The 15,244-nt window shown below is 42.3% G+C and overlaps 1 protein-coding gene across 4 annotated transcripts in view; it reads left to right on the top strand.

The window, feature by feature from the left end:
* The window catches only part of RNF144B (ring finger protein 144B), an 87,459-nt gene that overhangs the window by 41,806 nt on the left and 30,409 nt on the right, over positions 1 to 15,244 (top strand). For all 4 annotated transcript variants that reach the window (XM_064705198.1, XM_064705199.1, XM_064705200.1 and 1 more), the window contains one exon: positions 12,691 to 12,880. In XM_064705198.1, coding sequence (XP_064561268.1) covers positions 12,716 to 12,880 — 165 coding nt within the window. In that variant the 5' untranslated portion in view covers positions 12,691 to 12,715. The remainder of the gene's footprint in view (positions 1 to 12,690; positions 12,881 to 15,244) is intronic.

Raw genomic sequence — 15,244 nt, 5'->3', positions numbered from 1 at the left:
CACGCACTGATGCTGTTGACTCATGTCCAAGTTTTCATCCATGAGAACCACCAAGTCCTTTTTGGCAGAGCAGCTCTCAATGAGTTCTTCTCACATTCTGTACCCATGTCTGGGATTGCCCTGACCCAGGTGCAGCACTTTGCACTTGGACTTGCTGAACCATTTAGTTCTTATGCACCCATTTCTCTAGTTTGTCCAGATGCTGGTTAGGAGACAGAATACAGAATCACTTTTTATTAGAAGGAAAAATTACCATTTTACTGTCATGCTCATGCTTCTGCCCTTTAATTGAGACTGTCAGTATTTGTGTCTGTTGCAAGCTTTTCTGCCTTTTGCTTTGTTGTAGAAATGGGGAGAGGATGGAAAGCATAAGACATGAGTCATTACTCAAGGAGTGGATGTTGTCTGGGTATCTGACAGAGGCTTTGATGATATTGAATTCATGTTGAATTTTCAGATAGACAGGAACAAAACTTACAGGTCTGAAAACATTGATGTGTTCTATATATTTGCAAAAGGAAAAATCATGGGCACAGAAGAGCTGTATCTGTTTTTGGGGACTGAAACGATTAATTGGAGGCTACCTCTGCTTACACTCTTAGTGCTGTATGTTGCTGTGGCGTAGGGGAGATTTCTTTGCACATGTGTGCATATATAGCTGCAAAGAGTTCAAAATTGCACACTCTAAATCCCTATGTACATAGAAGGAAAAACACATTTCATGACAACTCGCATCCAGGCTAATCCTTTGCATGCAAAGAAAATTCCAGAATTAAGTAGAAGCAATGACACACAGGCTGGCACTGGTTATGTCTGAGCAGTAGATGGGAGAGTTCATATGTTCTGCCTGTGATTAATTTTTGAAGCATTCTGATGGAGGTGGGGAGATGATGAAGGAAAACAAGCCAGTCTCCCCACCCCCCCCCTTTAACAAAAAAAAGAAGGTTACAGTGCTGTAGTCATTGGGGAAATGGAGCTGATCCTGTGGGCTGTTTACCACTGCAGGCACTGGAACATTTTTCACAGCAGCGGGCGCTCTGCCAACCACTGATACTGGAACTCTTCCCCATGGGGTTTGCCCATTTTAGGGCTAAGATAACATCCACAGGGCCAGCAATAACTTGCTTGCTGAAATTTTGCACAATGGAGAAGATGCAATCTTGCACCCTCTTGACCTCTCCACAGTTGCCCTGATGGTTTCAGTGGTGGAGATTCTTCATCACAGTTTCCACAGAAAATCTGTGGGAAAGGCAATCATGCCCTTTGCCAGGGGTGAAGTAGAAGCCACATACATGTACATAATTTAGACAATACTACTATGAGGATGTGTATTTTTAGTGTTGGTCAATGTTTTTGTTGCAAATACCCAAGCAATGTGCATGGCTTAAGCAATTTCAAGCCCCTTGTTAACTTTGCTTATCGCATTTTGGGAGGAAGGACCAACAAATTAAGGAAACATACACTTGTGAAGAGTAGAAAAAAGTCAGGAATTCTTGTCTTTTCTCCAAATTCCACTACAACGAGGACAAAATGCCTATTTTGCCTATGGGCATTAGTTGTCATGGTCATAATTAAAAGACCAGCTAGCAGAAAGTTTCTAGAAAGTTTTGTGTAAGACTGTAATCCTATAATGTAACAAGTCTATGAGCTCTTTTCAGCTCTACTTACTCATTTTTCTGAGAGTTTGGGAGGTGGGGCAGCTTCTAACAAAGATAAGCTCCCAGTTGCTTATCTTTGCACACATAATGCACAGGTTCATTGAAAAGCACTCCTTTGGAAACACTCCCCTTGGCAGGACTTGGACTGCATGGCTAAGATCATGTAGAGACTAGCCAATTGTTAGCAGAGGCTGAGGCACTTGAGGCTGAAATCTCATGTGTTTACAGGTTGCTGTTCTCCCTTGTAATTATTTCTGCAATGAATGTTGAAATTTGGAGCTGGAGTGAGGGAGTGATGAATGCAAACCTCTTACTGCGTTTGATGGACACGTCTGGTTTATTACATGTCTTATACTAACATCTGGATTTCTGAGTATTGCATCAAGCCCCTGAGAAACTAACTGTGTTTCCTGTGCTTGGCACAGTACAGGCAGAAATCTTCTTGTGAATGCTTGGAGCCTGAAGCACAGAGACCGAAGGTGGATGTAGAAAATAGGGTGGGAGAGGGCAGGGCAGCAATGAGACAACGTTGTGTTGTGTGATAGACAGTGTCTTCAGCCAAACAGCGTTTTTACTTAGGTTTAAGCAAATGTTGTATTTGTCTTACACTGTTAATAAAATGCAGAGCAAAATAGAAAATGTGTTAAAAATGTTTATTTATAAAAATGGGAATATACAGTTGTTTTAAAAATACATGTCTGTTAAAGTCTGTCAAGAGTGTAAGACTAATAGTGTAGTTGAAGGTATTCCAGCATAGTTCACATCTGTTCAGTAGCATGTACGTGAGGTCTGTCAGAGGTTAGAGGTGCCCCGAATTCAAAGCCTGGGCACATGGGGCTCCTCCACACTGGAGCAGTAGGCAATATGGAAGGAATTGCCTGCAGCAGAATTCCTCCCAGGATCTGTCTCCCAGCGTGCTGGGCTCTTACCTTTTCCCATGTGCGGGCTGGGAAAGAGGGAGATGCAATGTGAATACCGAGAGGACAAGCAGAGAGATACAAAGTCAGGGGACTGCTACTGGTGTTTACTTCTCCTTTTTTGCCTCTGCAGATCAGGTCAGAGCTGGAACTTGTCCTTTCCTCATCTCCGGTTGCCTTTGGAAGCACTTGTTGAGGAGCTGGCAGAGGAGTGGTTTAGGGATAGACTCTGACTAGTTTAACTACCAGTCATGAAAGCAGTAGTAATAAATATGTTTAGTTTCAAAACAGCCTCATGTCCGGGTCCAAACCTCTACTATTGTTTCTTGCAAATTTCAGCATAGTCAGTAGCTGTTCATGTTGTTTTCTTAATGGCAAAGGCTTATGTCAGAGATAGTGACTTTCCCAAGGTCTAATCCTCAGATTTGACTTCCAGTCTTTGATTCACTGACTGTCCTTGTAGCTAAGACTTGAAAGTTACCACTGGGTAAGCTTTCTAAGTCACTGAGATACATTTGAGTCAAGGGCAGTTTTCAATGTTTCAATTATTTTATTTTGGTTACCTCAAATAGCATATTTATTGTATAATAATCAGCAGTGTATTTGGCTGTAAGATTAGATAGAGGCAGAGTAAAATATTATATGTATTAGTTTTGTTCACTGAGCAGTCACACAAAAATTGTTATAGGAGGAAAATCAACTTATTCTGTTATTTCTGTTGATGTAAATCTAAAGTTGTTAAAAGTGCTTTTCAATGCTTGCAGTGAAAAAACTCTGTAGGGCCATATTCTTGCAAGTTTGCACTTTCTGTGGCTTAACAAAACTATATGGACAGATATGTTAAAGGTATCATCTTATTGCAAGCACTGAAAGAAAAATTCTCAGGTCATCCCTTCTTAAAACAAACACATGGTAATTTTTTTCCCAATAGTTGACTTTCAGTACATTTTGCAGAATTCAGTGAAGGATCAGGTTCATTGTTCCTATCAGTTGAGTTGTTCCTTTGGCTTCTGGCATACTCTGCATTCTCCTCCTGATGCCAGTAAGGTTCTTGCTGGCCCTTTGGAGGCCTGGCTTTGTGTCACATTTCTATTTGCCTTAACCTGCTTGCCTTGCAGTTGGGACACTGCTTGCTCCAGGCACAGCTTTGGCAGTCTCCAGCCAGGGGACCCAAGAGTCCAGTTAGTTTCTTGTTAGAAGAAGAGTGCAAACTAGAGTCACATGGAGCTGGTCCCTCTGTTTTCCACTGCTTTTCCATTGCTTTCTCTTTAACAATGTGTGTTTACAAGTCTCTCCTAAAAATCTTTTATGTTAGAACAGACTAGTGTTGCAAATGTCTTCTGAACGCACCCTATTAAACTGTAGACATTTAGAGATTTAGCATATCCCAAGGTTTTGTTATCTGATTAACAAAAATAAACATTTTTTTCTGTGTCAAAGGCAAATTGTTACATCTGACTTTCTATTTCTGTCTTAGCAAAGACAGCTAGCCAAGTTATCAGCCGATTTGACCTCCCAAAAGGTCAATTCCTTTTACTTAGTAAATTCCACAGTTACCAAAAGCCTTCATGTGGTCTGAAAGGAAGATCTGTCATTTGTCATTTTGAGGAATGTGTTTTTATTTAATAGTGGTATATTACCTCTTGTCAACAGGATGTTAAAAGTAAAGTACACCAAACTAGTTTGGGTGGAAATTCCTTGTAGCTTAGCATTAGCATATGTTGCATTGTGTCATTAAGAACAGGGGATGTTATTTAGAAAAGCTTTAGATTTTAATCTCAGACCTGGTAACCAGTACTTGGGTTTCCACTTGGTATAATTTTGTTGTTTGAACATGTTTTGGAAATAGTTGGAAATGTTTGATGCCAAAACCACTCTAGTTCTCTTCTCTGACTGCATTTTGTTTCACTGCATTTTGTGCTGATCAGCTTTGCTGAGCACTGTGACCAGGATGAACATAAAACCTTAGGAGAATCCTGCTGTTGACCTCCTGCAGGACCAGGGGGTCACCATAAGCCTGTGTCTGGGGCCAGCACCATCCCACTGCTCAGTAAGGCACAGTAAGCCTGATACATCTGGGTCACCCTGAGATGGAAACCCACAGGCCTGCCCAGCACTCACATCCAGGAGATCTGGTGCAGGAAGCTGTGGCTTTCCAGCCTGCCAGTGTTGATTGAGCTGTGTCCTGAACTTGGATATGTGCTGGTTTCAAGCACAGAACTGAGTGAAAGTGGTGGCTTCTGCAATATGGTCTGACCTCATCCCATGCAGAATGGCTTGCTCCCATCCTCATGGACTCCATGAGTATTGCCATTGTGTGGCTCCTGTCAGTATTGCAACAAGTCAAATACCATGTTTTGATTATGCCTTTCAGTTTAATAACAGGCTGAATTATTTCTCTTTTAACTGACATGTTTTTATCTTTAAGTGATCCAAAAGTGCTTTTCCTAGCTCCCTTCAGCTGTGAGTAGCAGCATTTATTTCACCATTATCTTGTAGATACCCTGTTCTTGAACTCTCCTGCTTTTTAAGAGTGGAAGGGGGAAATTCCCATTTTTTTCCCTCTTACCTGTTCTCAAGCAGTATTGCAAGGAAATCTATAGAGGATTCCCACAACTGCAGTCACATCTGTTTCAGAAAAAAAGTACATATTTTGCTCTATTCAGTTAATATCCATGGTCTTCTTGCAAAAAACCCCACCTCCCTGAGGACATTGACATAGGCTCACAAGAAGTTGCTGTGAAGAACTGGTGTTCTAAATGTTCAGAGTTATTCATACCTCACAGTATTGCAGTACAGTACAGAAGTTATCCAATAAGTGTATTCTCAAAGCTTTGTGGAGACTGATGTGCATGTATCCTAGTGGTGTTCTGGTTTATTAGAATGTTTTGGAATGATTGAATATATGTGATATTTGGGAAGCTGTTCAATATGTATTTTAAATATCCTAAAGTGCTGGTATAAAAATTCTTGGCAGAAATCCAGATCATATTCTGAATTACTATAGTCAGTCCCTTAACTCCCTTAATTTTTTTTTTTTTTTTGTGCAAGAGGCTTTCTACTCATTGCATTCCTTTAGAAGTATTTCATATATTTATTTTTTGGTTGCTAGTTTGATATGAAAATACTCCATATAGCTACTGCTTCTTGAACAGCAGCTCAGCAGCTCAAGGTTTTGGGTTTTTTTCCAGGCATTCCAAGGAAAACAAGTGAGAGAGATTGCCTTTGGTGTGTTCTCATGTACCAGCACATTTACTTAGGCTGCTTGTCCTTTAAACAAGTTTTCTGACAATAAAAATTTTACAGTATAGAAAGCTGTCATGAAATATTATACGTCTGACTTTTCTTAAGCCTCGCTCAAAGAGAACAGATATTGAAATGCTTTTATTCTCTCTAATGCTTCGGCTTGGTAGCATATTATGGTAATCCAGAAATGGGTTCTTCTTGAACATGCATGTAATCAACTGCTTGCTGTTTTTAGGCTCAGATGTAATACAGTAATTTTGAATATATTAAAAATGTATTTAAAATGAGACCTTCTATTTGTGGATCTGGCTGCTTTTTTTGAGACTGTGATTTCAGAAAATTTAAGTACTTGTTTAACTTCTTAATAACCTCATTTAAATAAAGCAGAACATTCAGGCTTTGATACACAGGAGCACTTAAACATATGATTAAATGTCATTCTTGAAGATGAAGGCTTTTTAAAATTGTGGCTTTAATCATATGTTTGACAGCCTAACTGGATTGCTGCCTGATAAGTAATGCTGTATGGGCTGGGTAGGTAGCTCTGTGTAGGCAGCGGAGAAATTATTGCACCAAGGGTTAGTGGTCTGTGTGTAAGACCACAGAAGCTGTAGTGCACTTGACTCAGACTAATCCTCTGAGCAGAGATGCTGAGTTTAAAAAATCTGCCTTAGTAATGAATTTTGAATGACATTGTCTTGAGAGAGTTGGGACAGCTAAGAACTTGTAACCAAAAGTGGTAATGATGGCATTTCACTGAAATTGATAGAAATGTGGGTTTGTGACAGCTGTCTTCACAAGTCCTAATTTCATAGCTCAGTTTATATCTTGTAATTTGACCCCATTATCTTACTACCACTCTGTTACATGTTTTAAATCTTTCTGTAATTACTCTTTTTCCCCAAGGACCTGATTTTTAGCATTGGTTTTGAACACTCATGTTTTTCAGGTAGTTTTCTTTTTCTGTTTTGTTTTTTAAGGAGGGAGCCTTGGTTACAGGAAACAACAGAATCCTGAGTGAACAATGTCAAACCAGGTTTTTGTATGGCACTGAATTAATTTCATATGGGTGGATTACTTGAAAAATCTCTACGGCATGAGAAAGAATTACTTGCAGTGCTTGCAAATGTGTCTCCAAGAGGGTTTAGTAAATACCTGGTACACTAAATAGGAGTGTAGCACCCATGCTGTGAGTTTGTTTGATGGTAAATTCTTTCTTTTTCTTTTTTTTCTTTTTTTGTAAAAGGGAGGGTTGCTGTGCTAGGTGTTAGACCCACATGCATCCTTATACCTTTTTTCAATCTCATCATGTTTATGCAAGTCCACATGCCTGGGTGCTGGTTTATGGGTGTACTGAGGCAGAGGGGCCTCTCAGGTCTCACCCTGCCCACAGGATGGATGTGCCAGCCCACAGGGGAAAACACATTAAGGACCCTTTTAGTTCCATTAATGTTTCCTGGAGCAATGTGTCTCATACCTGTGCATTTCTTGGCTTCCTTCTAATTGCAGTTTCACTAACTTCAGCAGAATTTTTTGTAAGCAGAGGACTTGAAGTAGCTTCTCCAAGAGCTCTGGTTTTTTGCAATTGGATGCAGCATGTGAAAAATGAAAGCATAACTTGTGGTGCTAAACATACTCCATTCATTCTCTTCCAGCTTCAGTGCAGGAGGCATTAATGAATTCTGTGTGATCTTTCTAAGTGGTGAAAGTCACATTCAGACACATTTTTTTTAGCTAAATACAGTGACTTGGTTGCAGGCATATCGACAATGTCCAGCTCAGGAGACTGCCTGGCTTGTTTTCTCTATTGCATATACAGAGTAACTTTTGTTCTTGGGTAGTAGTCATGATTTGAACCAGCTGAGCAGGCTCAAGTGAGCCTTTGTGTGACTGTAACAAGGATGTTACCTTAAAATTCGTGCTTATAGGAAATGTTTCAGCAGTAGGTTACATCAATTTTTGATACTTCTGTGGAGCTGGAGTGGCTTGGCTTTGGATGTCTCCCAGACACTCACTCACCCAGCTGCTCTGTCACTCCCATCACAGGGAATTAGTAGTTTCCACTTTGGGATGCTAATGCCAGGATTTGCAATGGGTACCTGTCTAGAAGCAGGTATTACAGATATTTGCTGTTAGGAAGTCATTTTCAAGGTTAGACACCAGACACACTAATGTCAGGAGGCCCTGAAGGCAGACAAGTTCTGCATTCCTTCCTCCAGTGCTTTTCTGCTGGTTTTCGTACTTCACTCAAAAGCTCCAGTCTTTCGTGTTAGTGTTTCTGCTTGTACTTACCCTTCTCAGCCCATTCTGCTTTGAGCACACTCTAATGTTTTCTTGCTTATGGGCAGTGTTGAGATGTTCCAGTGCTACAAGAAAGCACAAAGCTTTGTCACCTCCCAGAGACAAAGGGAAAGTGTCTGCAGGCAGATGAGTGAAATGGAAGCATTGGCAGGTCTGAGCGCTTGGCGAGCTGTGGTCCTGGTGACTGTGCAGTTTGCGCCCCACAGGGCTGACCCTCCCTAGCTCGCTCACATTTGTTCAGACTTTCTGGTCCTGCCTTGTCCTATGCCATCAGCACCGTCAGGGTCACAGCCAGGAAAGTATGAGTGTTCTTATGAGCTGCGCAGCATACAATTTGAGGAAAGATGTCCAATTTCCTGGAAATCCTGTGCAATGTGAAAGGGGTATGATCTGCGTGTGTGTATGTGGCTGATAGAAGTAGACCAAAAAAGTGGATCTTCCGAGTTCCTGAGTGTTGACGCATGCCAGGGCCAGTTTGACCCTTCCTTGCCATGATTCACGCTGGTGCAGGATTCACACCAGTATATTTCTCTGGATTAGAATGCCCTCAAGAAGTCTTTGTCCGTATTACACGATGTCTCATGGAGCCTGTGCTGCTGTTCAGTGGAGATTTTTTTGCAGAGTTGAGGTGCTGCACTACAGTTTCAGTGACACATTTCTTGCTTTGTTTGGGATGCTTTCCTAAACAGATCATTTGTGTTTGTAAGCATGAAAGAGAATATTTTAGTGCTTACCTATATGTTGTATTTATATGAGTGTCCATTGTTTTCCAGAAACTTTCAATTTACTTTAATTTCTGATCACTTTTGTTCATATAACTAAACACGGAATGATGTTTTACTTTTTGTTCTTGACTCATTTTTCAGTGACTCCCTCTTCTCGTGCACAACACATACACCCAAGGTGCTTAATTTTCAATCTAACCTATTGGCAACTCAGTTGCAATTACAATAGGAATTTTAATCCTCTGTAAAGAGGACTGATGGATGTGTAATTAAGTAATGACAGTCTGTGGGACAATTGTAGCAAAGTGAAAGCCATGAAAATTTAGAGCAGCTGAGGTGGAACTTCGGCTTCCCTGCCGAATCAGGAAGAGTCAGTTCTGCTGGGCTCATAAAGTTGAGGAGATAGTTGCAGATCCTGAGAGAGGACAACGCATTTTGAAGTGTTGTGGAAGAACAGGAGGAGTAGAGGCTGGGAGCTGGAGGAAGATACTGTTATCACCATCTGATGTGATGATGATGAGAATGAACCTCCCCTGCAGACCTGATCTCAGAGCCCAGCTGCTGGTGAATGGGGCTATCCTTCTCTGTAACCCTGAGCTCTTCCCCTAACAGGTCCCTTGGCAGCAGTAGCAGAAGTCCCAATTCTCATGGGCAGATGGAAGGACCAGTGTGGGCTGGGTCCCTTTGAGAGGCAGGTGTCCAGTACTAACAGGATGGCTTTGCCTGTGCCAGCCTGACCCAGAGAGCTGCTTGTGGACAAGCTGGCCTCTCAGGGACCAGGGACCTCTCAGGGAGGAGCGCTCTTCCTGGTAGCCATGGTGTTCCCTTCAAGAGCTGAGCAGGCAGGACACAGAGCTGTCTCTGTGTTCTCTGATCCTGTTGTCTTTGTTTGATGAACTCTGATGGAGTTAATGGGGCTGCAGTGAGCTGAGCCAGCCTGGGCTGGCTGGGGGTGGATCCTTTGTTGTGCCAGGCTTGCTTGGTGTTGTCTGCTGGAGTTTTCCACAGGGTGCTCTGCCTGTTTTACGGAGAGCCTCAGCTGTGCTCTGGCATCTTGGTGTGAGGGAAGGGTGAATATGTGGAGGGACAAGGAGTAAAACTGAATTTAACCTACAGTCTTCAGGGAGAAGGGTTATCATCAATGACAATAGGATATCATAATGAGTCCCTACAGCCATCACACTGTGGCATTAGGCTGCTACTAGCACAGAGGAGTGTGTCAGGAGCCTGTTCCTCACTGTCACACTGAGTGCTGGATTTAGGCCATCTAAAATTAGCTTCTAGCCCTAAAACTCAGTCACACACCTGAATCTTCCTACAGCTGCCTTAATGCTGCCTGCATGCAGGGTCATAACCCTTTTAGTTATACGAAGAATAGTGACTTTTGAAATGGTTGTATCCATTTTATATCCATTCCCACATCTTGAAATATTCCTACCTGTTCTTTTGTGCATCTGTCCTTTCAGCTTTGCTGCCTTTTACTGTGTAGAAATCTCAGATCACTGCAGATTGAGGGTGAGTAGCTCACCTGTACAGATGCAGCTGCTGTTGAAAAGCAACCTGAGTAAATGTGTTACAGTTCTCCTGAATACTGAGATAATGTCTAGCACGTGGGTTTAAATAACAGGTAGTTCTTGATCTGCCATAGCATTTCCAGTGACTCAGTGTTCCCTCCCACCCTTCTGCAGTAATTACAGAAGATTGTTGCAGTTCCTGACTCAGAGGGAGACTTCCTTCTAAGCCTTTTGGCCATGCTGGACCTCCAGCTCTGGACTTGTACGGAGCAAATTGTGAGGGGCATCAGGGTAGCAGGTCCCAGGACTGCAACAAGAATTGTGTGGGAGTAGTGTATGTTATGAGCTAGTGATAGCAAGCCATAAAAAGAGAGTTTGCTTTGGATTTGTGGTCAGGAGTTTGGTTGCCAGAATCTTGGCCATGATGCTCATATCTCTTGAAACTGTGTGTTTACAAGAAAGACATTCCAAGGTACAAATCTGATGGCTTCTCTGACGGGATAGTCTAGGAAACTACCATGTGTAAAAATTAAAAAGGGCTTAGGATCCTCTGACCCAGATTTATTGTGGATAAAGTGTCTTCCTGCAGATTGTGGGAGCACAGGGCATGAAGCTTTGGGGGCAGGCCTGGGGATGGGCTCAGCTGTGAGTAAGGTTATGAGATGAGAGCTGCAGGGAAGGGTTCCACAAACTCCATGAGCCCCATCATTCTCCCCCTAGGGAGGAATTCAGCAGGCACTGCAAGTCAGTACATTACATATGCATTGATGGTCTGCAGCTGCGTTGGCCGCGCTGGCAGCCGCTGAATGGCAGCAGGGACGTGCTGCCAAATGAGACCTGACAGCCCTGCCCAAAGTGTGCTCAGGGCTGCAGGGGAGGCCAGCAGAAGAGGACCAAAGGGCTCAAGTCTCTGGTTTCCCTCATGAGATGTCAGGTCTGACAGGCACATCAATAGGTTTTGATTGGTTTCATGTTCATGCAGCCTTCATTTGTGATGCAGCTCTTCAGATTTAGTAGAGCTGCACTCTTGGTGCTGCTGCAAGCAGCTGTGCACAGCTGGCCATCAGGTCTCTGCTTGTAAAATATGTGTGAAGGTTGTCTTGCCATCAGCAAAGTGTATTCAGAAGGAGGTCTGTGGAAGCTGGGCCAAGTTTCTTAGAGATGTGGATAGATTTTTCTGTGCCTTAAATATAGTAGTGAACCCCACTGTCTGTGCTGAGGTGAGTAAAATCTGCAAATAGGCTTTGCATTGTTTCAGCTTAAGCACAAGGATATTCTCTTTAATTGCTTTTTCAGTGTTTCTGTGTAAGAATGAGGGTCTTGAGATTTTTTATGATTACGGTGCAGTGTTTTCAAATGCTTAGGCCAGAAAGCATTACATGCAGACATAGCATTTCCATCTGCTGCTCATCAAAGAAGAGAAATTTCATTCCCAAGCACTGGTGTGATGTGTAGTGAAAACATGGCTTTGGTGAGCATCTCTCTGTCAAAGTGCTAGAGCACTTGGTCCACAAACATCAGTTAAATGCCTCAGAGGTCTATGAAATAAATAGAAGAGCTGGATGCCGGGAAGTGGGATGCACAAAAGCTACTTTTTGGCATCATTAAGGCAATGCAAAGAAGAGTACTGTGCATAAAATGCTCTTACTCATTTGATTTTAAGCTCCAGCCCTGTGTGAAGTAGCACATGCAAGCTGAAGTCCTTTCCTGGGTTAGATGCCTTCACCATCCCTCTTGGCAGTTCACTGTCTCAGTGACGAGAAGGTGGAGTTCATGGTAGCCACCACCAGCATTACAGACTAAATATTTGAAGTGCTTGCCTGGAAAGTGGGAGTCTGTTCTTGTCTTGCACTGCCTAGGGGAGTTTCCAAGCCACCAACTGGAATAGAAAGTGGGAGTGGAGACACTCACTGAAAATGTGTGGGTGCAGTGAAGACTGAAGGATTCCATTTGGGTGGGAGTATGAGTCTGAAACTCATTTGAAAAGGCAGAGTGATATACATATGTATATATATATATATATATATATATATATATATATATGTAATGCCTCATCTGTGTGTGTTTTGTGTTTGTTTGGCTTTTTTTTTATTTTGATGTTAAGCACCTGAGGTGCTTTGTGCCAGCAAGGTGAATGCTCTCAGTGAACTCAGCCAGTTCAGGTCTCTTTGTAAATTTTGAATGGCCTGAAGTTGAGACTGGCTCCAAGATGTTGAGTAGTACATTTGGGTGTGCAGGTACTTTTATGGATCGGAGATGTAAATTTTGAAAGCAATGGAAGTGACTGCATGGCTTGTACAAAGTTTCAGCTGCCAATTTCTCTTTTCAGCCTGAGTTGCACTATTAATGACTGAATGGACTCTGCTGAGAAGGCTTGTCCTGACACCATGACAGCTGATGAGTCAGAAGCTGGAGAGTTAGCTCTGGAGCCTCTCCTGACGTGCAAGCTATGTCTCTGTGAATATTCCCGGGATAAGATGACCACTCTTCAGGAATGCAACTGCGTCTTTTGTACAGCGGTAAGATCTATCAGTGCCTTTACATTACAGAAGCAGGGTAATGGAAGATGGACAGAGCTGTGAGATGTGATTGCTTGTCTTGTACAAGCATGTGTTACACCTGTGCTGACACAGGGTGCTTTTCTAAAGAGCATCTGGTGTTAGCCTGTCTTGCCTTATTTAAAAGTTTTCCCTTGTCATTTTACTTTTGATGATTTGTAACTAGTATATGTTCCCATCGCAAGCACTAGTAAAAAGTATAAATAAAAGGAAATAAGATGCAGTTTGAGTGTTGGAGAACATACACAGTTTGCATGCAATCTCAGTATTTACTTTTTTCTGAAGTAAAAGCTTGAAATATCATAGAATACCTGTGAGTTTTTGTTTCCCTGCTATCCTTTTCTGAGTTCTCACGGACCTTTAAAGTCTTCTATGTAACTTTTAAGGGCAATCAGAAAACCTAAACAAAAGTGGCCTTTTGAACCTTTGCCTCTGTGCTGCAGAGATGTTGCTCAGGTCACGCATTGCATATAGTAGTCAGTAAAGACTTTTTGGCCTGCAAATTCAGATCAAATAAAGCTGATGGAAGTGATAGAGGGAGAAGTTGAATGAGCTGATAAAAGCCCTACAGATAGTAGTACTCTTCCAGTCTTTGTCAGCATCAGAAAAATGGACCTTGTTTCTCTGGTGGTAGTGACTTTGATGTACCTCACTAATGCTAACTAAAGTACCTGACCTGAAAACAGGTCAGAAGTCACTAGAGGATGTTGGTGTGCTGCTTTTCCTTGTTTGTTTCTTGTTTGTTTGCTTGTTTTGGGTTTTTTTTGGGGGGGTGGGGTGGGTGTTGGTTTGGTTTTATTTTAAACTCTGGAATAAATTTACGTGATTTTATTTTTTAAAAAATTATGGATAAACATCAAGCAAGTATGTTTAAGCTTTACCCTTGCTTGTTTGAATTCATGAAGAAATTTGGATATTTGTGAAGCCAGCTAGGGTGAGAATATCTTGACTTATGCTGAATTCAGGGTAGCTTAAACAGGATGAGAATCTAGCTGTGTATTTCAAGAAATGAAGATAAGATTGGTTAATATGCATTTCAACCTGAACTTCGTGAAGTTTGTTTTCCATACTGACTTGCACCACAGATTTCTGTATTTTAGTTTGTAACAAAACTTTGAAGTTCATGTAACCTAGAAGGTAGATATGAAAATATTGCTTTAAATAAAAAAACCCCAGAAAATTGGAGAAGTTGATGCTTTTACAGTGGTCCCACTCCTATGCCAAGAACTCAGTGTCTCTGATTTAGTAATGGTACATGAACCTCAGTGCTAGCTGGGTAGAGTAGCCCTCAGGGGAGCGTGGGCTGCTGTGGACTGTGCCAGGCAGAGCTGGACTCTGCACTCCAGCAGGGCACTGGCCAAAGGGAGAGGTCAGGGATGGCTAAAGGGAGTGTTGTTGTGCCTGCATGCCCCCTGTCAGTGCCACAGCTGCCATCACAGCCATACACTCCTTCCCTGGCCAGCACCAGGAAGAGCCTCCTGTGAGCTTGGTGCTCCAGTGCTGTGACAGTGTCACGGAAGGTGCAGTCACAGTTACTTGGCATTTGTGCAAACTTTGCCGACTTTGAACCTAGAGCCACCCATAGGTGAGCCTGAATGCAGCTGGGAGAAGCCTTTAGACACACTCTATTTGTTTCAATGGGCATAATATGTCTCAATTGTGTTTGTGCTCCCAAGTCCAGCGTTTGTCTGACTGTTGCCTGTGTCCCAGTGTCCTCCCGATGGATATGCCTGGGCTGATGCATGCCCAGACATGTAGATCTTGCATCCTGTAACAATGAGGGCTCTGGAAACTTTTAACCTGGCTATATGGCTCTCTGTCTTGATGCCAGAGCAGTTTCTGGGAGGCCATATGAGTTGCATTTTTGGGCAGACTCCAAAAAACTGTCAGGAGCAGCTTGACATGGAGTGTCAGGACTTGCATGGGAGATTGCTTGGGGCACAGCCTGCAGCAGCTCTACTGGTGTGCCATGCCCTAAATTTCCCCTCACCCATGCCAGGACATCTAGATACCTTCACATTACACTTAAGACAGATTTTGGGGTAAGAATATCCACTGCGAGCTCTGGGATTGAGCACCAATCAGTTTTGCAGTTTTTCAGCTAGCAATGCTCTCAGCTTGTATAGCTTATTCTTCTGTCACTAAGGGTAATTTTATATATCCAGGAGCAGTATTAAACTTGAAATAGAAAAGGGCTTGACATGAAAATAACAGGTTCTGCTCCAGTAAGCTAAAACCATTGTTTTTGTTAATTTTTTGTTCTGTTACATGTGAAGTCTTCTGGTTTTTGGTTTTTTTTCCTTCCTAACTGTAATGGTGATGCTC

This window comes from Zonotrichia leucophrys, chromosome 2, assembly GCF_028769735.1.
Source record: "Zonotrichia leucophrys gambelii isolate GWCS_2022_RI chromosome 2, RI_Zleu_2.0, whole genome shotgun sequence".
Taxonomy (NCBI): domain Eukaryota; kingdom Metazoa; phylum Chordata; class Aves; order Passeriformes; family Passerellidae; genus Zonotrichia; species Zonotrichia leucophrys.
This window is presented reverse-complemented; position numbering and strand designations above follow the sequence as displayed.